This window comes from Sebastes umbrosus, chromosome 15, assembly GCF_015220745.1.
Source record: "Sebastes umbrosus isolate fSebUmb1 chromosome 15, fSebUmb1.pri, whole genome shotgun sequence".
NCBI classification, from domain to species: domain Eukaryota; kingdom Metazoa; phylum Chordata; class Actinopteri; order Perciformes; family Sebastidae; genus Sebastes; species Sebastes umbrosus.
This window is the reverse complement of record NC_051283.1, coordinates 31,341,775-31,367,420: the sequence shown is the minus strand read 5'-3', so window position 1 is coordinate 31,367,420 and position 25,646 is coordinate 31,341,775. Positions and strand designations below refer to the sequence as shown.

Sequence of the window (25,646 nt, the reverse complement as noted above, 5' to 3'; positions counted from 1 at the left end):
TGTCTTAAATTGTGCAAAATATATAAATAAATAAATAAATAATACACAATGGCCATTCATATATAATTGCTATGAACATACATTTTTCCTTTTACGGTACTTTGATTAATTTGAAGAATTGATAAAGTAAACAATGTGTCATTTGGATTCTTAAAATGTTCTAACTGAATTTCTTATCAATTTTAGGACAAATTCATATGAATGGAATAAAAGGGTCGAAAGGGAATATATATATATACAGTAACACTTAAAGATGTGAATCTCTACAAAAACTAAAGCAATCTATCTCTGACTATAAGTGAATAATGTGTTAATGACATACCAAGTAAGAAGCTAGAAATAGTTAAGTTTGTGGGTTTTTGTAGAGGACACATTACAGGGTTTCATTTACAAAAGAATCTCTCAAAACATTTCAAAAAACAATATCATTCTAACAAAAATTGAGATATATATATATATTTTTTATTATTAACAAAATATAAGTACAATAACAATATGTACATTCAAAACTGTTCATGCTAAGGGTACAATAAAGTAAATTAAATAAATAAATAAAATTCATAAGTAAAATAAAAAAACATATAATAAACATTAGAAAGATATACATCTATATAGAGACAAAAAATACAAGTTCAAAATAAATTCTCATCTGTCCATAAGAACTTTATCAAACACAAAGCTGGTTCTCACTGTCAAAAAATCCCAGTTTTTCGACGGATGAGATTTACATAATTAATTAGATTTTAATCCTAGCAAAATATTATATACATAAAATGATATGGCTTAAAAGATTACCCTCCTTTTTTTTAAAGACACTGATTTTAAAACTTATATAACTATGATTGATAACTTAAAACTCCAGAATTCTAAATTGACTATAACTATTAAAATATTTAGACATTTAAAATGTATTCCAATTTTTTAGCAGACCTCAAATGTTTTTTGTTTGTTTTTATTCATCTTTTCCTTTCTTTACAGTTTATTTGTTGTATAATTTATAATTTATAGCTTTTTATATATATATATATATATGTATATATATATATATACTGTATGTATATAAAGCTGAGATGTAGTAGCTTATTGCAGTGATTGAACTACAAATACCAGCCATCCCCTCACCTCAGGGTTGCCAGGTCCGTTGGGTTGTGAAAGAGGCTTTACAAGCACTGCGCCCTCCACGGGCTCAGCGTGTATCTGGCAACACACAGAGCCGCTGTCACTGCTGCTGACGTCACTGAGGTCAGGTAGACGGAGCAAAGATGGCGACCGCCTACGAGAGATACAACCTGTGAGTCTTTAACATCTCTAATCTATAATCTGTAATCTATGATCTATAACATCACCTGGTACTGAGGTTAGAGCCGCTCCGTTCTACCGGAGGTGACAGTCAGGGAGCAGCTGGAGCTGCTGGCTGGAGGTCAGAGCGGCGGCGGGTCAGATGACTGGCTCGGCTGAAGTTCGCCGACAGGTTCGGTTCTGTTCGGTTCCGTTAGAACCGAACAGAACCGAACAGAACCGAACCTGTCATTCATTATGTAGAACATCTCTGTGTAGCCTCAGCAGGAGGTGGATTCACTGTCTAAAGCTGCGGGTGTTTAACCGCTGAACGGACCCGGTGAACCGGTTAGTCTGGAACAGAGCGGAGAGAGTCGGTTACTGTTCGGTTACTGTTCGGTTAATGTTCGGTTAATGTTCGGTTACTGTTCGGTTAATGTTCGGTTAATGTTCGGTTAATGTTCGGTTAATGTTCGGTTACTGTTCGGTTACTGTTCGGTTAATGTTCGGTTACTGTTCGGTTAATGTTCGGTTAATGTTCGGTTAATGTTCGGTTAATGTTCGGTTAATGTCCGGTTACTGTCCGGTTAATGTTCGGTTACTGTTCGGTTAATGTTCGGTTACTGTTCGGTTACTGTTCGGTTACTGTTCGGTTAATGTTCGGTTACTGTCCGGTTAATGTCCGGTTAATGTTCGGTTACTGTTCGGTTACTGTTCGGTTAATGTTCGGTTACTGTTCGGTTAATGTTCGGTTAATGTTCGGTTACTGTTCGGTTAATGTTCGGTTACTGTTCGGTTACTGTTCGGTTAATGTTCGGTTACTGTTCGGTTACTGTTCGGTTACTGTTCGGTTAATGTTCGGTTACTGTTCGGTTAATGTTCGGTTAATGTTCGGTTACTGTTCGGTTAATGTTCGGTTACTGTTCGGTTAATGTTCGGTTAATGTTCGGTTAATGTTCGGTTACTGTTCGGTTAATGTTCGGTTAATGTTCGGTTACTGTTCGGTTAATGTTCGGTTACTGTTCGGTTAATGTTCGGTTACTGTTCGGTTACTGTTCGGTTACTGTTCGGTTAATGTTCGGTTAATGTTCGGTTACTGTTCGGTTACTGTTCGGTTAATGTTCGGTTACTGTTCGGTTACTGTTCGGTTAATGTTCGGTTACTGTTCGGTTACTGTTCGGTTACTGTTCGGTTAATGTTCGGTTACTGTTCGGTTACTGTTCGGTTAATGTTCGGTTACTGTCCGGTTAATGTTCGGTTACTGTTCGGTTAATGTTCGGTTACTGTTCGGTTACTGTTCGGTTAATGTTCGGTTAATGTTCGGTTAATGTCCGGTTACTGTCCGGTTACTGTCCGGTTAATGTCCGGTTACTGTCCGGTTAATGTTCGGTTAATGTTCGGTTACTGTTCGGTTACTGTTCGGTTACTGTTCGGTTAATGTTCGGTTACTGTTCGGTTAATGTTCGGTTAATGTTCGGTTACTGTTCGGTTAATGTTCGGTTACTGTTCGGTTACTGTTCGGTTAATGTTCGGTTACTGTTCGGTTAATGTTCGGTTACTGTTCGGTTACTGTTCGGTTAATGTTCGGTTACTGTTCGGTTAATGTTCGGTTAATGTTCGGTTACTGTTCGGTTAATGTTCGGTTACTGTTCGGTTAATGTTCGGTTACTGTTCGGTTAATGTTCGGTTACTGTTCGGTTACTGTTCGGTTAATGTTCGGTTACTGTTCGGTTAATGTTCGGTTACTGTTCGGTTACTGTTCGGTTAATGTTCGGTTACTGTTCGGTTAATGTTCGGTTAATGTTCGGTTAATGTTCGGTTACTGTTCGGTTACTGTTCGGTTACTGTTCGGTTACTGTTCGGTTAATGTTCGGTAACTGTTCGGTTACTGTTCGGTTACTGTTCGGTTTAACGTTAACCGAACGATAACCGAACATTAACCGAACGTTAGCCAGCAGCAGTCGGTGGTTTAACGGGTCGGGTCGGTTGTTGTAGATCAGGATGTGTCTCCGGGTCCAGTCTGGTTCAGGTGATCTGACAGCTGATTGATGACTCACAGGTCTTTGAAACCGACCTTGTTTCATCCAGGATCCAGAATCAGATCCAGGATCCAGGGTCTCAAGCAGAGCCGGAACCAGAACCAGTGTTCAGATAACTCTGAGGCTGATCCTGGATCTGTTCCTGGATTTGTTCTTGGATCTGATCCTGTGCCAGGAACAGGTCAGATCCGGGATCAGCCTCAGAGTTATCAGAACACTGGTTCTGGTTCTGGTTCTGGTTCTGGTTCTGGTTCTGCTTGAGACCCGTTCAAAGGGAATGAATGACTTTATTTCGAACATATAAATAAATATAAACAGATACAAAATAATAACAAACTAAACGAGTCATAGTGTCCGAAAAGCAGCTGGTAGAACCTAAAACTACCCTTCCTCACTTCTCCTCTAACAACTCATCATAGCATGATAATATAATATAATATAATATATAAACTATACCAGATTTATTTACATCCCAAATTAAATATATGAACAGCATCCCAAGTTTCCCACATATCCATCCAGTTAAAAAGTAGATATAAACTAACCCTCAACACAACTCTTAACACAACCCTTAACACAACTCTTAACACAACCCTTAACACAACCCTTAACACAACTCTTAACACAACCCTTAACACAACTCTTAACACAACTCTTAACACAACTCTTAACACAACCCTTAACACAACCCTTAACACAACCCTTAACACAACCCTTAACACAACTCTTAACACAACTCTTAACACAACCCTTAACACAACTCTTAACACAACTCTTAACACAACCCTTAACACAACTCTTAACACAACTCTTAACACAACCCTTAACACAACTCTTAACACAACTCTTAACACAACCCTTAACACAACTCTTAACACAACTCTTAACACAACTCTTAACACAACCCTTGCTCAACCATAAACCTCCCAAAAATATCTTTTGTTGTACTGCTTTTTAAATTGATTCATATTTGTGCTCTGCTTAAAGTCCACATGGTTTACTGTAAATGTGCTACTAAGCCATGCATACAGTTAACCGTTAGTGTCTCAGTAATACTACTTGGTGTTAATCACATGTTTAGTTTAGTGTGGTCTAAGTTATGGAAGGACAACAATAGGGCGTTTGTGTAGAAACTCACATTCTTCTGCTGCAGGATTTAAAGCTGTGTGTTACTCAAGCTGTTGCTGTGATCTCTGATCTCTGGTCCTTTTAGAGCTGCAGCTGGGAACCTTTATATAAATCTCTTTTTATCATATTTGCCCAAACTATAACTAAACTATAACTACATCCTGACTAGATTGCACTGATACCCATACCAGTATCAGGTATCGGGTTCGATACTGTGCTCATGTACCCGTACTTGCAAAACGGCTCTGATACCACTTCACAGCAGCGTGACGTTAACCTCTCGTCAGCATCTTTGGGGTCCTATCGTCCCTATCGCTGAGCCCCGGCCCAAGAGGCACAACGCGGTTGGCCCCCGGGAAGCACCTTCGCCCCGAGCCTTTCCACGACTCCCCAGCCTGCCGTGTGTCGCTCACACCCTCCAGCTGGCTGTTAACGAGGGTCTTTTGGAACAGAGAAGTACTCGTATCGGTACTCGGTATCGGAGAGTACCCAAATGTAAGTACTTGTACTCGGTCTGAAAAGAAGTGGTATCAGTGCATCCCTAATCCTGACAGTAGTACGGCATGGATGAGAACAGCCTTTACCGGTCCCTTTGGACTCAAAAACACACCAGCAACCGTTCAGAGGCTGATGGGGATGATCTTGGGAGAGCTGAGAGGCAACATCTGTTTTGTGTACCTGGATGACATCATCTACTCTCTGTCTTGGGAACAGCAGGCAGTTTTCCAAAAAGACTGACCGCCGACATGAAGAAGTGCAACTTCTTCCAAATCTCCCTAAAGTTCCCGGTCACGTTGTGTCTGCCGGAAGCATTCAGACGGATCCAGACAAAACGAAGGCAGTAGAAGAATTCCCCGTTCAGCTAACATTAAGTCAGTCCAGCGGTTCCTTGGCGTGCCCGGCTGCTGGTACCATCGCTTCGTCCCGAACTTCTCTCAGCTGGCTGAAACCCCGAATGCACTAAAGAGCAACGGAGCCAAATTCAAGTGGACCCCCGAGTGCCGAATGTCTGCTTTTGAAGCCCTGAGGACGGGTTTGACCTCCACACCCATCCTAGGGCACCCAAACTTTGACCTCCCTTTTGCTGTTTACACTGATGCCAGCAACATCTGTCTTGGAACAGAAGACGTTCTGGCATATGGCAGCAGGAGGCTAAACAAAGCAGAGTGAAAAGGAGTGTTTGGCTGTGGTGTGTTTGGGCTTCAGAGAGGTGGAGATTAGTACCTGGATGGAAGATTCTTCACTGTAGTCACCGACCACTCAGAGCTGCTCTGGGTCTTTAAAACCCAGTTCTTGTCTTGACTGAGAGAGAGAGAGAGATCCACAAAGCCTTATCTGTAGGTCATTGTGATGCTTGGTGAACCTGACTGCTGTAATGTTCCCCCTGGATGAAAAGCTCATCTTGACCGTCTCCCTCTTTCTCTTCCAGGCACACAACCCCAGAGAAGTTCTTCATCGAGGCCTGCGATGAGGGGGCGGACGCTGTGCTGGCCATCGACAGGGTCTCAAATGAGATGACCCTCACAGGTAGAACTTCTGACAGTTTAACGATAAAGACAAGTTCAGAATACAGATTAAAGCTGAAGTCTGGAACTCTGAGCAAATATGATATTATTTTTATATACCTGTATATTACCTGTCTCACTCGTGAGAGTGAGACAGGTAATCCTCTGCCTCCTCCTAGTGCTCATAACGGCGTTTCTAAGATTAGACAGACCGGAGGAAAACAACCAATTAGAGCTGAGGAGTCTCTAAAGCAGCTGTCAATCACTGCTGGTGAAACTCTGATCAAACTGTCAGTCGAGGCATATTACAAGAATAAAGTCAGAAGTTTACGAGAAAAAAAGTCGTAATATTATAAAGTACGTTACGTGTTATTTTCTCGTAATGTTATGACTTTATTCTCATAATATTGTGTAAATCTCAGATGTTTTTCCCTCAATTGTTTTCAGGTTACCTGTCTCATACACTACTGTCAGAATATAGTGACAGTTTTATAAAAATAACTTTTTATCATATTTTGCTCAAAGTTACCGACTGCAGCTTTAAATAGAAAGTTAAATGATTCATCATGTTCTCTCTAACTGTTGAACTACTGTGGTGCTTTCACAGGTAAGAAAGACGTCCCCCCCTCGGCGGTCACCAGGCCGATATGTGGCATCATGGGGACCATTCGCATGGTAGCAGGTAGGTACCGGGCTGCTACTCTTGTGTTGTTGAGCTCGTCTTTGAAGCCTGTAGAGTAAAGCAGCAGTGACTGACCACCTCCACCACACAGGGATGTACCTGATCGTCATCACCAGGAAGAGGAACGTGGGCAGCCTGCTGGGCCACGCCGTGTGGAAGGCAGTGGACTTTGACGTGATCTCTTATAAGAAGACGGTGCTGCATCTCTCAGAGATCCAGGTCAGCTGATTCACTGATAATCTGCATAGAGACAATACTGTACACTAACGGCATACACTGTAACATGAGCTGCAGATTCACCCTGGATTAACCCCTCGTTGGTGGCGTCTCTGTACGGGACACAATCAAATGAAACTCATGTGGACTGACTCTGACTCTGGGTCAACATGTTGGCATGTTCTTTGAACTTAAAGCCCCTAAAAGCTTTATTTCAAATATGAAACATTAAGTATTTATGACTAAATAAGCAACAATGTCATTTAATAAGAGTTTAACAGTCACAATCTCAGCTAATCTGCTCCACCAGGACGGGGCGGGGGTTTGTTTGATCAGGTTTATTGATGGCATCCTGTTAACAGAAGCAAACAACCTCAACGCTGTCGTTACAGTTTGATTGCTAAATCGTTAATTGGTGCACCGGAATACACGACAAACACATTCTGTTGGCCCTCTTCAACCCCGTCATAAGAGTCATAAGAGTACAGACAAAAGTAAAATACAGAAAATCTCAAAAACTCTCAACTCTAAATTAAAATCATTATTCACTTTCATTAAATAAAGACATTATTGTCATTCATTTAATTCATTAATTATGTCCGTATCGGGTTTGTAAACTCCAATACATCATATTTTAACTGTTTAAGATGCTATGGTGAAGAAGTCTATGAAGTCTATGAAGTATTCATAATTAACTCTCTTCATTCACTCTATAGCTCGCTCTACCATCGCCTCTCTCTCACATTGTCCTCAGTCCATTTCTCAGTGAGGTTAATGATGGTCGGGCCTGTTGCTGAATACTGTTACTGGTTCTGTTTGATAGTCCAGTAGACTGTTACTGGTTCTGTTTGATAGTCCAGTAGACTGTTACTGGTTCTGTTTGATAGTCCAGTAGACTGTTACTGGTTCTGTTTGATAGTCCAGTAGACTGTTACTGGTTCTGTTTGATAGTCCAGTAGACTGTTACTGGTTCTGTTTGATAGTCCAGTAGACTGTTACTGGTTCTGTTTGATAATCCAGTAGACTGTTACTGGTTCTGTTTGATAGTCCAGTAGACTGTTACTGGTTCTGTTTGATAGTCCAGTAGACTGTTACTGGTTCTGTTAGATGGTCCAGTGGACTCTCACCCTCAGATAAACCCTCCGTTCTGTTGTGTGTCTGTCTGACTGGCGTCCCGTCTCTCAGAGGGAGACCTCATGTTTCAGGATCAGTTCTTCTTCACGGTCTGGACTCACACTGAGCTCTCTGGTTTCAGCGTAGCGGGCGCTACATTATTCATCTGCTGCTGCTGTTCTTGGTGTGCTGAGCTGATAACGGTGTGATTGATGGGAACACTGTGTGCAGTATAGAACTAATAATGGGAAACAATGGACTGTTGGTCGTAGTAGATTAGAGTAGCAGGTACAGAACAAACCAGTCTGTGAGTATAATCAGTGGTCCAACAGAGAGCTGATCTGGTGAGAGGAGAGAGAGAACGGTGGAGGTGTAACGTCAGTCTTCTCTCTCTGTGCTAACTGGCTTACACCCAGATCCTATTAGAAACTCAGCCTGTTGGTTTGCTCTTCAAAAGACTGAATGGAGCGGTGGAAGGGTCTCCTGTTATCCTCCCAGCAGCATGAGCTGTCAGCAGTTTAACATGTGAGACAGACCTACACAGTACATAATGATGGCACATCTACACATGAAGTTCTTCTACATTTTGAAACACTGGGTCGTTGGTTTGAGACGGAGGGAAACAAAAGCAGCTTCTCATTTCTAGCTGCCAGCTGTCGACTCTTTCAGCTCAACTGACACATTGTCAGCTGTAGTGAGCTGATTCTGTGAGATGGATGAGAATACATGTATCCAGCTGAGCTGTTTTAAAACATGTCTTAAATATGCACGTGATTGCTACATACGTGATGTCATGCTAAAGGCTAAAGGCTAGCAGGTATTCTATTTAATTTCAAATCGAAATGTTAAGGTATCTCTGAGTTTTAGTGTGACACATTCAGCAGAAGCAGTAGTTTAGTTTAATGCATGGGACGGCAGATTTCCTGGGAAAAGGAAGGAAAAGAAGATCCGGCAAAACAAGAGGGAGCAGCTGCAGAGCTGCCAGCTCATAAGAGGATATGAACCAGTGTATAATCTTTGTTCTGGCCTCGGTGTGCAGTTCAGTGTTCCTGTGTCAAATGTTTGCACACAAAATTTTGCATGTTCACATCAGCATTTGAGTTCAAACCTGGTGTGCAATGGTTTTGATGCCTGACAGTCACGTGACCACCTTTACTAAGAACAGTCACGCTCCCCAGGCTATAAACCATTATGATTTTACAACCTCGTGACCTCTTCTAACCATCAGGACCTCAGATATAGCCCTGCCAGTCGTAATGCTTCAACAGGAGCTACTCTTTTAACTTTAATGTTTTACCAGGAAGTAATCAGTTTATTGTGTCACAGCAATCCTAAACTTAATCTAAGCTCTCAAACGTAGTCCATGCAGTGAGGTGTATAGATCTGAATGTGGGTGAAAGAGAGCTGCTATCACGCTGGTTCTCAGTGTTGGTAGTTGGAGTTGAGGTATCAGGAGAGAAAAGGTGGTATCGGTGCATCGCTAACGCACAGCACCAGTAAACATGAGTATGCAGTTCTCTACACTCTGCAAAGTGCATCGTCGTGAGTTTTCCTGAAAACTAAAGTGTGTTCTCCTTCCTCCTCTAGTCTCAGGAGAACAAGACTTTCCTGTCCATGATCAACAACGTGATGATGACAGACGGCTTCTACTTCTGCACCGACTACGACCTGACACACACTCTGCAGCGGCTGGCCAACACCAGCCCCGACTTCCAGGAGATGAGTCTGCTGGAGAGGGTGAGCCGATGAATCGCCTCGCAGACGTCCGCACTTTATTCATTATTGTAAATAAGTCATGAATTCTGTTACACTCAAGTGTTGTTGGTCTGAAATGACAAAATAGAGCCTGAAACAGAAGTGGTTTTATGGTTGTGTTTGTGGCATGTATGCTCGTCCTCAACACGACATATCAACGATACAGCGACCCACATAGGACCTGGGGCGACTAGCGCTCAAAAGCTTTTCTATTATTCTAAAGAGGCATGCTGTTTCTTCTGTCATGTTGACGTCATGTTGCTTGTGGTTTTCAGGCAGATCAGAGGTTTGTGTGGAACGGGAACCTCCTGAGAGAACTGGCTGCACAGCCAGAGGTAACGACGGTTCACCTGTAGCCCGTTTACGTTCTCACTCAATGTTTCTGTTCTGATTTAATGACAATAACTGACACTATCTCCCCACAGCTTCACAAGTTTGCACTTCCTGTTGTCCATGGATGTATCCTTTTCCCTGAATGTCTAACATTTAGACGAGACGAGACGAGACGAGACGAGACGAGACGAGACGAGACGAGACGAGACGAGACGAGACGAGATAGTATGAGATGAGATGAGATGAGATGAGATGAGATGAGATGAGATGAGATGAGATGAGACGAGACAAGAAGAGACAAGACAAGAAGAGATGCGATGAGATAGTATGAGATAAGATGAGACAAGAAAAGAAAAGATGAGACTAGACGAGACGAGACGAGACGAGATGAGATAGTATGAGATGAGAAAAGATGAGATGAGGTAAACTCCTGAACAGAGCCGTTCCTTGACCCTCCCGGTCCAGTCATCGTCATGAAGCCGTGTCGTGTCAACGGAAAGATCTTTGAGTGGATCCTCATATCCAGGAGAAGCTGCTTCCGGGCCGGCGTCAGATACTACGTTAGAGGTAAAACCCCCTGAAGCATGACGCTGTCTCTCTCTGTTGAACTGCACTATGAACAACATAAAGGTACAACGTGAAGGTGATGTTGTCTTCCTCACCACCGACATGACGAACACTGCTAACTCACTGCTCTCATGTCCTGCTGTCTCCACAGGCATCGACTCCGAGGGCCACGCTGCTAACTTTGTGGAGACTGAGCAGATAGTTTTGTACGAGGGAGCGAAGGCTTCATTTATACAGGCGAGTATGAGGGTCTGTCTGACCTGTGGCTCATCAGACCTGGCTCTCTCTCAGTCTTTCTGTGCAACCTTTTGTTCACATGTTAAAGCATTTCAGTTTGAGAAGTAGAAGATTGCAGAAATTACTTTTCAAGGCAACCATTTGTGTTTTTCTCCCCAGACACGAGGCTCCATTCCCTTTTACTGGAGTCAGAGGCCCAACCTCAAATACAAACCTAAACCTATCATCAACAAAACCACCAATCACGTAAGAGCAGGCCGTTTCACCTTTCTGTGTTCTTTTAAATGGCGACGTGTGAATATCATCCAGTGCTAACCACCTGAACACGTTGTCTAGATGGATGGTTTCCAGAGGCACTTTGACTCTCAGCTCCTCATCTATGGGAAGCAAAGCATTCTGAACCTGGTGAGGACCCTTTGCAAGCTCAAGTAGTCCGTTTCAGCGAGTACTGGAGTCCTTCTGAGGCCAATGAGTGTTTTGTTGTGTTTCCCAGGTGAATCAGAAAGGCTCAGAGAAGCCACTAGAACAGGCCTTTGCCAAGATGGTGTCTGGCATGAACAATGGTATGCTCAAGTAAGTGTCACTCAATCAATGGTTCTATATTCTTTATGTTCACTGGTCTCTCATGATGTCACTCAGTGCATTTACATTGAAGTAAGCAGGTTACTGGTGTCCCGTAACAATGATCTCCTCCTCTGACTACAGCACCTTGTCTCCTCTGTCCTCAGCTACATCGCCTTCGACTTCCACAAAGAGTGCAGCCACATGAGATGGGACCGTCTCCAGGTCTTAGTGGATGCTGTCGCTGAGACACAAGATGAATACGGGTAACGTCCCCAGCAGCAGCTGTTCTGGGCTGATAATGTGTCATTGTACACCGTGTAGGAACATCACCACCTCTCTCTGTGTGTAGTTACTTCATGGTGAACTCGGAGGGGAAGACGGTGGCCCAGCAGAGAGGAGTCTTCCGCAGTAACTGCATGGACTGCCTGGACCGGACCAACGTCATCCAGAGCCTGCTGGCCCGACGCTCCCTCCAGTCTCAGCTTCAGGTAGCTTTAATAAGAATCACACTATACTTTAACAATGAAGGGCTTTCTGGTCCTGCTGTTCTAACTCCTCCTGCTGTGTGCTGTTCCTGTGTGCACAGAGGATGGGGGTTCTGAATGTGGGTCAGCGGATTGAAGAGCAGGCTGAGTTTGAAAAGATCTACAAGAACGGTAAGGTCGTCCTCCGTGCGCTCCGCTGTGAGCATGTGATGTGTGATGAGTAGAGAGTGTAGCCTCAGAGTGTGTCCTCACCGTTCTCTGTGTGTGTGTGTGCTCTCTAACCAGCATGGGCTGACAATGCCAACGCATGCGCTGTACAGTACGCCGGAACTGGAGCCTTGAAAACAGACTTCACCAGGTGCAGTACTGTGAACATCCTGCACCACACATCTGTTGACTGACGGCTTGTTATCTGGAGTCCCTCTGCAGTAGTTTAATCAGACTTCCTGTCTCCATCAGGACGGGGAAGAGGACCAGGTGGGGGCTGCTGATGGATGGCTGGAACTCAATGATCCGCTACTACAAAAACAACTTCTCTGATGGATTCAGACAGGTATGATGTCCAGGACGTGATCTGTTGTCGATACATCTGTCACGGTCAAACCAGCTTTGCCTCAGTAATGATCTGTCAATACTCACTCGGCTCTCCAGGGGTAACTACGAAGCTAGTCCGCCGTGAGCATATGAAGAAGGATTGGGCTATTCGTTAGCATACCTGCTGCAGCGTGTAGTGCGGGATGGCCTACCTGGTCTCCGCTTGCGACCGCTCGCTGTTCCAAGTTGCTCGGCCAGCTCGACGGTCGGCCGCGTAGTTCATTAAGGTCTCGTTAAGACGAGACATAGACGATACACGACGAACTGTTAACAAACTTGACGGCACAAACATTTACGGGGGCGTTGTTCAGTCACGTCCTCAGTCTTCCCAGGATTGGCAATCAACTCTCACGACCGAACACGCCACGCCAAAGTCCTCCCTTGTGGCGTCATTCTCGCTCTCCCGCGAGTTGCTCAAATCACGTCCTGCTCAACAACTAGGCCCGCCCCTAAACCTCAGCAGCCAATCATAATAGCCCATCCTTGTGACTTAACTTATGACCGACAGTTAGACCGTGACACATCGTCAGTGAAGAGAGTGAGAACGTTAACGCTCCATCACAGACTGCTGAGAGAACGTTAACGCTCCATCACAGACCGCTGAGAGAACGTTCAAGTTGCACTGTAGCCTTAAACTGAGACGAGCATAGAACTCCACATGATACTTGTGTGCATCTCTGTTTCCTGCTCATGCCACGCTATAATCTCCAACCTATATATAGCGACGTTCACCCCTTTAATCTGAAGCTGGTTGATCTGGAATAGTGCGTATGATCAGTCCACTCATGGTTTCACTGTGGTTTTGTCGGTTCCAGGACTCCATCGACCTGTTTCTTGGTAACTTCGCTGTGGATGAGTCTGATGGACCGACTCCTCTTCGTGTGCAGAAGGACTGGAAGTTCCTTACAGTCAGTATATCTGTGTTTATCTCTCATCAGCAGCAGCAGTTCATGTGTTCATATTCTTCTAATCCTCTGAATCCTGTTCTTCTCTCAGCTGCCCATCATCATGCTGGTGGCCTTTTCCATGTGCATCGTCTGTCTTCTCATGGCTGGTAAGTTCTTCTCTGCTCATCAGTCTCTACACTCGTATCGTCTATGTGGGGGAGCAGGGAGGAGCTGTAGGAGCAGGAACGTTCAGTGAGCCTTTCAGCCTGCGTAGACGGCTGTATTTATTAAACAGCTGTGGATGTGTTCCATCAGACGTGTAGACATTGAGCTGAAGATCTTCAGGTGATCTACAGGTTTTTGTGGTTTGTCTTCCAGGGGACACGTGGACAGAGACCCTGGCCTACGTGATGTTCTGGGGGGCTGCCAGTGCGATCACAGCCACCATCATCCTGTTTAACGGCCAAGACTTTGTAGACGCCCCCAAACTGGTTCACAAGGAGAAGCTGGACTGAGGGTGTGTGTGTGCGTGCGTGCTGAGTGTGTGCGTGCGTGTGTGCGTGTGCGTGTGTGTGTGTGTGTGTGTGTGTGTGTGTGTGTGTGTGTGTGCGTGCGTGCGTGCGTGCGTGCGTGCGTGCGTGTGTGAGGAGGACCAGCAGGTTCATATACCTCGTAATCTTCACCGTCTCCTTCCCCAGGTCTGGACTTCAGGCTGATCTGCTGCCTCCGTACTGCCCTCCAGACTCTCTCACCCAGACCCGTCTGTCTGCCGTCTGTCTACAGCACATTTACCTTCCTCAGGTGTACTGAACACACCTCTTCACCGGGTTTACATTTACTTTCCTACATTCCTACATACTGTATCTTTAGGTTGGTTTAGTTGGTGTTAGGTTGTCAGTCAGACAGAAGGTTTGTGATGGCACTTCAGTTAATCGTCTGGTTTCCACACAAAGAAACTAACTCTAACACTACTGATCATTCTCTCCTTCGTTACACGCAGCTTTCTATCGTGTTTCATTACACACATTTTAGTTAAAGTTCTGTTTTCAGTTCCTCCGGCTGATCAGACCCCCAGTCAGGTTGAAGTCTGGTGGAGTTCTGCTGGAAGTGACATGATGCAGAGTGAAGGAGATGTCTGCTCATGTTCACAGTCTTGAGAAGAGGTTTTTTTTATTACTTGTGGGCAGCGCAACAAACTGAAAAATATGAAGTTGAGATGGTGAACATGTTAGCAAACAGTCACAAACTGTGTTTATGTGGTGTTGGGCCCATAGCGTACGAAGGGTCATCAGAGCTTTTTCACTGTGATCAGCTGCCTGCTGCTGCAGGTTGATCAGAGCAGAGGTTTGGACTGTAAAACCAAAACAATGAGCTAAAAGAAGCTAAAAAAGCTCTGTGTTCATCACCACAAATGACCCCTTTACACATTACACATAAAAAAGATTGACTTTAATGATACTAAATGTAATTATATTTATCCCAAACAGATGATTTTATTAATGTTGATTAACCCTAATCAGTCCCCTAAACATGCAAATGATTATGAACCTATATGACGTATCTAACTGACGAACAGAGCGCTCTATATACAGTCTGTACATGTTGAGTGTGTGAATGTAATAAGCCTTACAGATGTGCATAATGAGATATAGATATTTGGCTGATCTGTAAGTAACTGGAGTGAACAACGTGTCTTCCTATGAAGCGAACCTGCGAGAGTATCTGGGATGATTTCTGCACTTTGGAGAACGGTGAAATGTTCTGCCTGCATACATCTGTTGAGGATTTATCCTTATTGAGTGTTAGTACTCCGTCATTTATCTAATCTGGTTCCAGGCCTGTCTGCATTTCCGCCCACAACTTAAACACAGACCACAACAGCAGACCTATTTGAGTCTCTTTTAACAAATCCAGAGGTCTGGAAGCAGGTTAGTTTGTTTGTGTTTGCGTCACATTTCACTTTCACATCACAATCAGCTCATTTGTGTCCCCGTGTTCACAACGTCAAGTCACACTTTCACTGTAAAATCATAATCATTTAAATCCCAACCATGTTGTTTTTTCCCAAAACCAAAGTGGTTTTGTTTAATTCACAACATTAAGAACGTGTTTACTGTGACTGAAAAGTGACGGCGAGGGGTCTGACAGAGCGTCAGTATATGACGAGTTGGGATGACAACGTGTTGCCATGGCAGCACGCGTTGCTGTCCACAACGGTGTCTGGCGAGCCCGAGTTGGAGCATTTCAAATTCTTCACATTGTGGCTTTAACTCGTAGGTTCTCTGGAGATATCAGGAGTAGCTTTGTGGTCGTCAGGAACTCGATGTCTCATTCTATCGAGTTACTTCATGGTGTGTCCATGTGGGTCGTATTTTTGAAAGAAAGGTGTCCCAGAAGACGAAGAGAGAAGACCTACATAATGTTACTAAATCTTTATATTACAGTTTCTTGTTCTAGCAGTCTTAAAGAATCATGTTTTACTGTGTCTTCAGAATACTAGATTATGTTAAAGACGTATTCGTAACCACATTCATGTTCTCAGTCTGGTTCAGTTCCCTGTTTCCTCACAGAGGTTTTGGGGTTTGTGTTGCCTTACATACATTCTGTACCTGCCCCCCCCCCACACAGCGGAGAGCGCAGAGACGTTTGAACCAGATACAATTTGGCGTTTGAAACCTTCCTCTGGTGTTGATTTGTAGACGTAGCCTGCTCTAGTTCTAGGGAACTGGTCACCATGCCTTCTTCTTCTGTGTATGATTTCAGACGTGTGCTGTTCGTTTTTGATGATGTGTTTCAAATCATTCCTACAGTGCAAAACATTATCTCATGTATCCGATCACCAACACGTAGTAGGCTGATTGATTTCCAAACTAATGATAATGATAATCACGTTAGCTTTTCGAAGAGGTCATCTAGTCTTGATCTGAACTGTGTAACTTTGTGTGACAGTAAAGGTCAGAGGTCAGCAACCTGCGTCTCTTCAGCTCCTCCAGTGGCTCCCTGTGGATTCATAAACATGGAAATGAATAACTGTTCTTTGTTTACATTTTCATTTTTATGTATCATTGTTGTAGGTCTATGGTACGACGGTACGACGGAGTATTAGGGCCACATTGAGGAAAAAAATAAATCTGAGATTAGAGAATAAAGTCATAATATTATAAAGTAGTAATTTGACGTGGTATTTTCTTTTTTTCTCCTAAAGTTATGACTTTATTCTCGTAATATTCTGACTTTATTGTGTAAATCTCAGATGTGTTTTCCCTCAATGTGGCCCTAATACTCCGTAGTACATTGTCTCTTTGGCCCTCACTGCATCAGACTGATATACTATATACTTAGACTATAAACTGAGTTACCTTCATCACAATGACCACATGTTTTGCGGCTCCAGACAGATTATTATTATTATTTTCTTTGCCTAAAATGTCTCTTTTGATAGTAAAGGTTGCTGACCCCTGGTCTAGGTCAAGGTCCACTTACTTATGGAGTCCTAAAAAATGTTTTTTTTAAATCTTGTGCACACAAGAAAAGATCTAGTGTGACTCAGAAGATCTCTTTTGTTAACAGGATAATGTGTAAACCATTTAACTTGTGTGTGAATAAGATAAAACATGCATAACATATATTGATCTCACAAGAACTTGTGGATCTTAACTTGTGTGATTTCAGGTTTACTAGACTTTCAGTGCTGCATCTTCATGGTGTTAATCAGCAGATGGAGCTCCAGGCTCAGATGTAAGCTGCAGCAGTAGGTGGACCTTCACAAGCTCACCAGAACGACCCTTCACCCTCCTACTGTATGTAATGTGTGCAGTGTCGTTGAAATCTGTCTCATGGACATCTCCTTGTAATGCCTGTACATTTATACGATTGTAGATTTGTATTTACAGATGTAATACGGTAGGTTTTATCTGGAACAAGCAGCGACGGTCAGTCAGCAGCACCTTATCTGAAGTATGTTTGTACCATATTATCATTATATGAAGAGTTTCTGCTGCCGGGTCCACAGGACGTATACTTTGATCTGTGTCGGGATGTGATCGTCACATCTCTACTGTGTCTGTTTGACTTGTAAACATAATAATGGGGCTAATGACATGTTACTGTGACATAAAAACCTGCTCAACTAAGGTGTGTTAGGTACTGTATGTGTGGTATAACATGACTTGCAAACTTGACTACCTGGACTACATGTTGTGTTCATCTGGACCCAGGGCCTTTGGAGGGTTTAGATTAATGTGGGGAGTTCGTTCTTTATCTAAGGAAATAATATAAAATACATTTTTAAATGAAATCATGGAATCAACATCTGTTAGATCATTAAGTAATTGGTTCAGATTATAGTGCACACAGACCGATATTTTGTTTTCCATGTTTACAGTTTGTTGTACAAGTTTGCAAATGATGTTCCAACCGTGCACACTGCAGCTGGTTTTTATGTCTGGAGGATGCCCGTTAATGTCGTATATTAGGAACATCTGGATTGTATTGATATAAATGCATCATTTGAAAGCTATAAACCACGTTGTTATCTGAGGGATCAGAAGCCAGAATCTGTTCTTTTAGTTTGTTGTGTTTGTCCTCAGCAGTCTTCAGTGCTCCTCCTTCCAGAACCAGACTTCATACTTCATTCAGTGGTTTCTGTAAATGTCAATAAACTCCAGTGAACACACAGATTACATGACGGCACCGTTGCTCTGTTGGCTTCCTTTGTTTGTTGCTAAATATATATATAGTATTGCATTATACTGAGAGAGGTTTCCCTGGTCCACGGTGCAAAACTACAGAATGAATGAAGACCATGAGGTGCAAACGGCAAAATACAAAAACAGGTACAGAACAAGGTACAAACATATAGAGCAAAAACATCAATACAAGTAGAGTAAATATACAATAAAATGAGGTAATATATATGCATATATATGTATCTGTGTGTATATACAGTATATACACATACATGTATGTGTATATATGTATCTATGCATATAGTGAGCCTGGACTAACATATAGAAACTGGTGTAGTATCTGCTCAGTACTGGACTATACAACAAACTAAAGTAACTGTGAAAGGATCATCTAATCATCAGAGGGCAGCATTACGTCATAGCAGCGTCTAGTCTGCCATAGAAGAAGAAGAAGCAACTGACGCAGAGTGACGTCAGGACGTTATGTTGGTGTACTTCCGCCTTCACTGCTAGGCTAGTTAGCATCTTAACACCTCCAGAGTTAGCATGTGCAGCCTTTAAGATCAGATTAACTCATAACGAACACAGTCAAGCTGCAATATCCATCTCTCCGGCGGCAGCATGAGCACGTTATGGATGGGCAACGTGAGTAGATCAATACCTTTAACATGGATCTGATGCTGTTAGCATGTTAGCATGTTAGCATGTTAGCATGTTAGCATGTTAGCATGAGCTCAGTGTGATGAAGAGTTTGTTTGATTTGTCACCAACAGTAGAAGTTCATGTGATTGTGATCAGTCTGCTGCAGCTAGAGTCAGCTTTAAGAAAAGAGAACAAGGTCATTACAGAACAAAATAACATTCAACTCAACACTATAAATAAATACATATTAAAATATATATAATATATATAAAACGCCCTCAGTGTAGTCAATAAATAAATAAACTGACCTCTGCATAGGAACGATGCCCACACAATACTAATAAACAGTAAATATGCTCTATGACCATGTTTAAAGAACTTTAACTCTCATAAAACATAAATAATGAATATATTTCAGAGGACTCCACAGTGGAAGACAACACAGCATTACAGTCCATTCAGTTCAGGTGTGCTGTGTGTCATTAATGGAGGTGAGGGGAGGGGAGGGGAGGGGAGGGGAGGTGATTGTGTCCCTCGTTAACGTCCTTTACCACCAGTCTGATTGTAGCTGTGAAGAAGCTGTTGTGATGAGTCAATGAGAGTCATTCAGAACTCCCTTTAGAGAACCAACACTTTAATATCACCTCGTTTAGTCTGATAACTCTGAGTACCGAGTACCTGATAGACGAGTGGTTAGTTCAGGTGAGTCGGTACCTTACAGCAGTGAAGCAACACGCAGCTCTGGTTCACCGGTTCGGCTGGTTCAGGTCCTCTGAGGTGGACCTGATGGGCCCAAACGGGACCAACGGAACCCTGATGGAGTACATCACCATCTAGACCACATCACCATCTAGACCACAACACCATGTAGACCACATCACCATCTAGACCACAACACCATGTAGACAACATCACCATCTAGACCACAACACCATCTAGACCACATCACCATCTAGACAACATCACCATCTAGACCACATCACCATGTAGACCACATCACCATCTAGACCACAACACCATGTAGACCACAACACCATGTAGACCACATCACCATCTAGACCACAACACCATGTAGACCACATCACCATGTAGACCACAGCTGAACTTGTGAATCAGAACCATGCCTGAATGCTTCCTGAGCTCTTTGTTTCTCTCCCATGTGTTCCTGCTGCGTGTAGCTGGAGGCCTACATGGATGAGAAGTTCATCACCAGGTCCTTCTCCACCATGGGGGAGCAGGTGATCAACGTGAGGATCATACGCAACAAGATGACAGGGTGAGAACTAAACACCACAACATGTTGTCCCTCTGTTGGAGTCCTGTTCTATTTAACTGACGTTAAACAGTGTGTCGTCACCCAGGGGTGCTCTGGGTTACTGTTTCGTGGAGATGACGGACGAGGCCACGGCTGAGAGATGTCTCCGCAAGATCAACGGGAAAGCCTTACCAGGAGCCAACCCGGTATGAAGCCTGCTCGTTCAGTAGCCGTGTGTTCTTTACTTCTTATCTCCGTTGATGGAGACTCACGGTGGACTTTAATGTTTCTCTCTCACAGCCCACAAGATTCAAGTTGAACCGAGCCACGTTTGGGAAACAGGACAGCGGGTGAGTCCAGATGGAGACGCAGGAAATCAAAGATGATCGTGACATTAGAATAGCTTTGGTATTTTTCAACCTGCTGCTTCAGTTCTCAAGATACAAGGCAATATTTAACATTAAAATATAATGAACCAACTTCTATTCAAGTTAAATGAAGAGTGGTTTAACCTGCTGCTTCTGTCCTCATGGTCAATATAATATGATCTGAACACATTTCAAAGCCCGGTGGAGGAACGGGACACAAGAACGTGGGAAAGTAGGCTCCAGGTTGAAAAATAGCAAAGTTACTCTTTAATGACAAAATGCTCATAGATTCCTCGTTTCATTGACGCGTCATACTGTGTGTCTTTGTGTGTCTTTGTGTGTCTTTGTGTGTCTTTGTGTGTTGTAGTCAGATGTATTCTCTGTTTGTGGGAGATCTGACTCCAGAGGTGGACGATGGGATGCTTTATGAGTTCTTCTACAACCGCTACCCGTCCTGTCGGGGTGGAAAAGTGGTGCTGGACAGCATGGGCAACTCCAAGTGAGTATTAACACGTCACCACACAATATGGAGAACATCTGTAACATGTACGTACTGTATATATCAGTGAAGATATGTGTTCCCACCTTCCTCAAAACTTAATAATTAGATTGATGTCTCCATGAGGAGCCGCACAGCTTTGGTGTCATTTCATTTCACTTCTCCACTCGGTTGGCTGTTTTCAGACCAGCTGCACTCATCCAATGTGAAGATATGGTGTGCTTTAAGGTCTCTCTTGTCCGTCTGCAGGGGCTGCGGCTTCGTTCAGTTCCCAGACGAGCGGCTGCAGAAGCGGGCGTTAGACGAGTGTCAGGGTGCCGTGGGACTGGGGAGTAAACCTCTGAGACTGAGTCTGGCTGCTAACAAGTGAGTTCTTCTCAAAGCCTCCGCTCCTTTTCACCAAGCTCCTTTTATTGGTGCAGCTCAACAGTGTGTCTCTTCCTCCCTCTTTGAGTTTAAGGAACCGGCAGCAGCAGCAGCAGCAGCCGTCGGAGCACCGATCGTGGCAGTCCAACTCAGGATACAGACAAAACTACGACCAGTACAACCAGTACCAGCAGCAGGCCTATCCCGGCTACTACCCCTCCTGGGGCTACGATCAGACCGGAGGAGGCTACGGCTATAACTACCAGCAGTATGACTACACCCAGTACCCCCCGCCACAGGTAAGCTCTCTCTGTTAAACCGCCGCTGTTGAAAACCGTCACATAGGGTTCTTTCACCAGCCGCAATCAGAGTAAATGGTCCGTTTTCTATTTAGTCTGGTTCGGTTTCACAGAGCACAAATAAAACGGATAATTAGCTGAAGGGGTGTTGATGTGGCGTTTGAAGGAGCCACTTCTATACAGGGAGTCACAGACTTTGATGTGTTGCTGTTGAAGTGTTTTCTCTTTGACTCGGCACTGATCTGCCGTGAATCCTTTCTCCTCCAGATCATCTCCAAGGACTTTAGAAACAGCATTGTTTTTGTGGACTTTATCATATTCTGTGTGTTCTGTTCGGCCCAGTATCAATCAAACTCATTTTAACCTGCCGTTTACCAGCTGTCCATCTCAACCAATCCTCACACAGACAGCCTGTGCTTTGGTTCGCCTCTCACCAGCGGTCTCGGACCGGTTGTTTTGGGCACCAGAGTTGATTAAATGGGACTAAATGTTGAGTCATTGAGACGTGAGTCATTCTAAGATGTGTTTTCTTTTTTTAGGAAAGTGAAGCGGTTCCGGAGGACGGACTTGAAGGTCAGTATCAAGATTAAGGGACCTCAAATTACTGTTTTCATTATTGATTTCAATTATTATCAATTAGATTTGTGATTGTTTAGTCCCAAGGGGATATCTCCAGATTGTTTTATCGTATATCTCAAAGGTTTTTATTGCATAAATAAGCTGATTTGAAGCAGTTTATTCTGGTTTATTATTCGGGGGCAGCAAAACAAACGTTTTTAATAAAGAAGTCCGGCAATAATTCATCATTCTATGAGCAACCGTGATCTGATTTGATGCTGCGCACAGCCTGAGTGGAAGTAGTCTTATTAATGTATTTTATGTGACAGTCTGTGCGTTCCAGTACTCATACCACCATACTATTTACTATACCAGAACAAGATTTAGTATGTTCCAATACATAGTATTTCAAATGCAGTATGCCAAAAGTTCCAGGATGTCCTACTACATCCACTCACATTCTGCAGTTTGCAAGCCAGCATGCTGTTCTGGCTGTTCTGACCCACAATCCTCTGCACAGCAGATATATGAGCAAGAGGTCAAAGTTCAAGGCACAATGTTATGAGGAAGTAGAATGTCCTAATAGTATGCATACTGCATGCAACAGAACGTACTTAGTAAAGGCAGCTGCAGTATGTTTACTAGAAGTAAAAAGTAAAAGTATGTGATTTGAACTGTAGCCACTCATCATCTGGTCTTCTGTCTGTGAAGCTCTTTGTAATCCTCCGTCTCCGTGTTGCAGACCCCGGTCTGGAGCTGGACGTGTCGGAGGCCAACAGGAAGTTCATGGAGCTCAGTGAGGAGCTGTACGACGCTCTGATCGAGTGTCACTGGCAGCCAGCGGAGCTCTCTACAGCAGAGCAGGACAGTCTGACCTCCAGCCTACCGGAGCCCATCTATTGCTGAAGCTCTGGACTTTACCTCCCTGAGGAGGGGGGGGGGGGGGGGGGGGTTATTCACAGTTTACAGTTTACAGTCTGATATGTTGATAGTATGAATACTTTTTTTTAAGGACATAAAGGAAATAAGTCACGGTGATGGTTCTACAACAAAACCTATTTTTGATTTATTTATGGATCCATGAAACACTCTGAATCCAGAGGACAACCTGGGATGTCTTATCTCCAACAGAGGGACACAAAACATGTCAAACTAAACGATCGAATGTTAAAAACTAAAATGACATAAATATAAAGTAAACCAAAAAAGAAACATCAGACGTTGCCACCAAATGTGTATAAATGATAGACGCTGTTTGTGCAAACTGACTGATGATGAATATATTTGAATACAAACATAAACAACACAAATTACATGTAACTTTTTTATTTATCATTTCTTTTAAATGTATAGTTTAAAACATGCAGGTGCTCTAATATCTGCCAGTTGTTGCTGCAGCATCCTCCACACCCCTACGGTACTTCCCACCGTGACCTTGGGGCTGGTTTGCGGAGCTCACACCTCCTGAAAAAGTCATAGAAACAGTAGACATTCTTGCCTCCATCTGGCGGTGTGTTTGTGTTTGCATTATTCTATGGTTTAATTTGTCATTATTTCTAAGATAAGTTAGAGACGTAGACTGCACATCTTTTAAATCAGACTTCTACAGAGGAACATACACTCACCGGCCACTTTATTAGGCACACCTGTTCAATTGCTTGTTAACAGAAATAGCTAATCAGCCAATCACATGGCAGCAGCTCAATGCATTACGTCATCTAGACGTGGTGAAGACGACTTGCTGAAGTTCAAACCGAGCATCAGAATGGGGAAGAAAGGGGATTTAAGTGACTTTGAACGTGGCATGGTTGTTGGTGCCAGACGGGCTGGTCTGAGTATTAAACTGCTGATGTACTGGGATTTTCACGCACAACCATCTCTAGGGTTTACAGAGAATGGTCCCAACAAGAGAACAGATCCAGTGAGCGGGGGTTGTGTGGACGGAAATGCCTTGTTGATGTCAGAGGTCAGAGGAGAATGGGCAGAGTGGTTGGAGATGATAGAAAGGCAACAGTAACTCAAATAACCACTCGTTACAACCAAGGTATGCAGAATACCATGTCTGAACGCACAACACGTCCAACCTTGAAGCAGATGAAGACCACCCATACTAGCAAGGTGGACCTAATAAAGTGGCCGGTGAGTGTATGATCTCTGTCTGTCATACCAGCTGGAAATGAAAAGAGTGTGAACCCTGAAGTACCTCACATCCGCTACAACAACAACTACCTTATTAATTCAAGGCAGAGGAGCTCCTCCTCATCATCCAACTCTTATTATACATTATATATGTTATGTTGTCTTGGGTCAAACATATACGGAACTATTGAATCAGTCCTATCAAATAAATCAAAGGCCGTCTGATAGAGGATCTGAAAATCACCTGCCAAATTATAAATAAATGACATGCTGTGCGTCGCAGCAGGAGGATTCCCCCCCACTGAACACACGGGTATAAATCAAGCATTAGTCATCAGAGGCAGAAATGTTCAACCAGGCTTTAATATTAATAACACCTAATATTAGTAATCTGTAGTAATCAGATACACTAGTAGTTCTTCAAAGCTGCTTTTTGACCCTAAATCAGGTCAATGTTAAGACTTGATTTACACCGTGTGACATCACTACCCGTCCACCAGGTGGAGACTAACAGACACGTCTGTTCCTTCTGACTCTCTGGTTTTAGTTGTAAGAGAAAAAAGTGATATTATAGTATGTCAAAAAAAAGTATAAAGTATAGAATGTCTAAGTCATAAAGTAGTCATAGTATAGCATGTCGATAGTCCGTTTATATCCTAGATAACTGACCTCAGTGATAACTGACCTCAGTGATAACCCACACGGTCAACGTGACTGTTAAAATGTTAATATCACACTTGGACTATAGATGTTTATCGGGGTGAATTATATAAAAATAATACAGTTTAATTCCATCAAATCATAAATGAAGGGTTATACTATCATATGATTCAAAATCCGCTACAGAGGCCCACACTGGCATTAATGTCATTATGAAAGGAACACAAAGATAAAATAAAATAATACAGACTGGTACTGAATAACAGAGAGATATCACCAACGTTCTGTCCTCTGAAGCTGAACAGCAGTGAACATGTTCAATCAGCGCTGTAGTCAACAACATGGAGAGTATTGTATATACTTATGCCAGGATAAACAAGCATCAAAACAAGCATCATTAACATTAAAAAGATGGTAAACAAAACCAGCTGGCAGCATGACAGCAGATTTAGGTACACTGCTTTTCTGAGAGTCTAAATAACTGTTCACTTTAAAAGTTTACATATATATATATATGTATATATATATATATATATATATTCAACTAATTAGGTATTGCACATAAGATTTCTATTACTGAAAAATGAGAACAACAACCTATAATACCTAATAATAAACAGTGTAACAAGAAACCATATAAAATATATCTTCTACTTTCTGAGCTGGCCTGTTTGTATTATAAGGAATGTTTAGAACTAATATGTTTATTTGATCAGTTTATTGTAAGTTATTTATACTCATAACGTAATAACAGTTTCATTTAATTTAACATCTTAATTTAACAGTGAA

General features: G+C 42.9%; 2 protein-coding genes and 1 long non-coding RNA gene across 6 annotated transcripts in view; all 3 read left to right on the top strand.

Moving 5' to 3' along the window:
* The first annotated feature begins 1,156 nt into the window (after window positions 1-1,156).
* sacm1la (SAC1 like phosphatidylinositide phosphatase a) lies at window positions 1,157-14,818 on the top strand. The gene is made up of 21 exons (XM_037794649.1): window positions 1,157-1,291; window positions 5,875-5,972; window positions 6,558-6,632; window positions 6,724-6,851; window positions 9,549-9,698; window positions 9,992-10,051; window positions 10,142-10,175; window positions 10,515-10,616; window positions 10,768-10,853; window positions 11,013-11,099; window positions 11,190-11,258; window positions 11,347-11,426; window positions 11,582-11,680; window positions 11,767-11,905; window positions 12,004-12,073; window positions 12,188-12,260; window positions 12,362-12,455; window positions 13,312-13,404; window positions 13,493-13,550; window positions 13,762-13,900; window positions 14,082-14,818. The coding sequence occupies exons 1-20, from the start codon at window positions 1,263-1,265 to the stop codon at window positions 13,896-13,898; spliced, it is 1,761 nt and encodes a 586-aa protein (XP_037650577.1). The 5' UTR covers window positions 1,157-1,262; the 3' UTR covers window positions 13,899-13,900; window positions 14,082-14,818.
* A 624-nt stretch (window positions 14,819-15,442) lies between these two features.
* LOC119503171 overlaps window positions 15,443-25,646 on the top strand; it is a 30,514-nt gene continuing 20,310 nt past the window's right edge. The window contains exon 1 of the long non-coding RNA XR_005210258.1: window positions 15,443-16,159. This is a non-coding gene — a long non-coding RNA (uncharacterized LOC119503171). The remainder of the gene's footprint in view (window positions 16,160-25,646) is intronic.
* On the top strand, window positions 18,525-23,373 carry LOC119503129 (tRNA selenocysteine 1-associated protein 1-like). Of its 4 annotated transcripts, none has more exons than XM_037794728.1 (9): window positions 18,525-18,716; window positions 19,892-19,989; window positions 20,075-20,174; window positions 20,269-20,318; window positions 20,704-20,835; window positions 21,085-21,201; window positions 21,296-21,500; window positions 22,040-22,073; window positions 22,801-23,373. In XM_037794728.1, the coding sequence occupies exons 1-9, from the start codon at window positions 18,693-18,695 to the stop codon at window positions 22,962-22,964; spliced, it is 924 nt and encodes a 307-aa protein (XP_037650656.1). In that variant the 5' UTR covers window positions 18,525-18,692; the 3' UTR covers window positions 22,965-23,373. The 4 variants fall into 4 exon arrangements, with proteins under 4 accessions (XP_037650656.1, XP_037650655.1, XP_037650654.1 ...); XM_037794727.1 differs by having other exon boundaries at window positions 21,290-21,500; XM_037794726.1 differs by having other exon boundaries at window positions 20,060-20,174.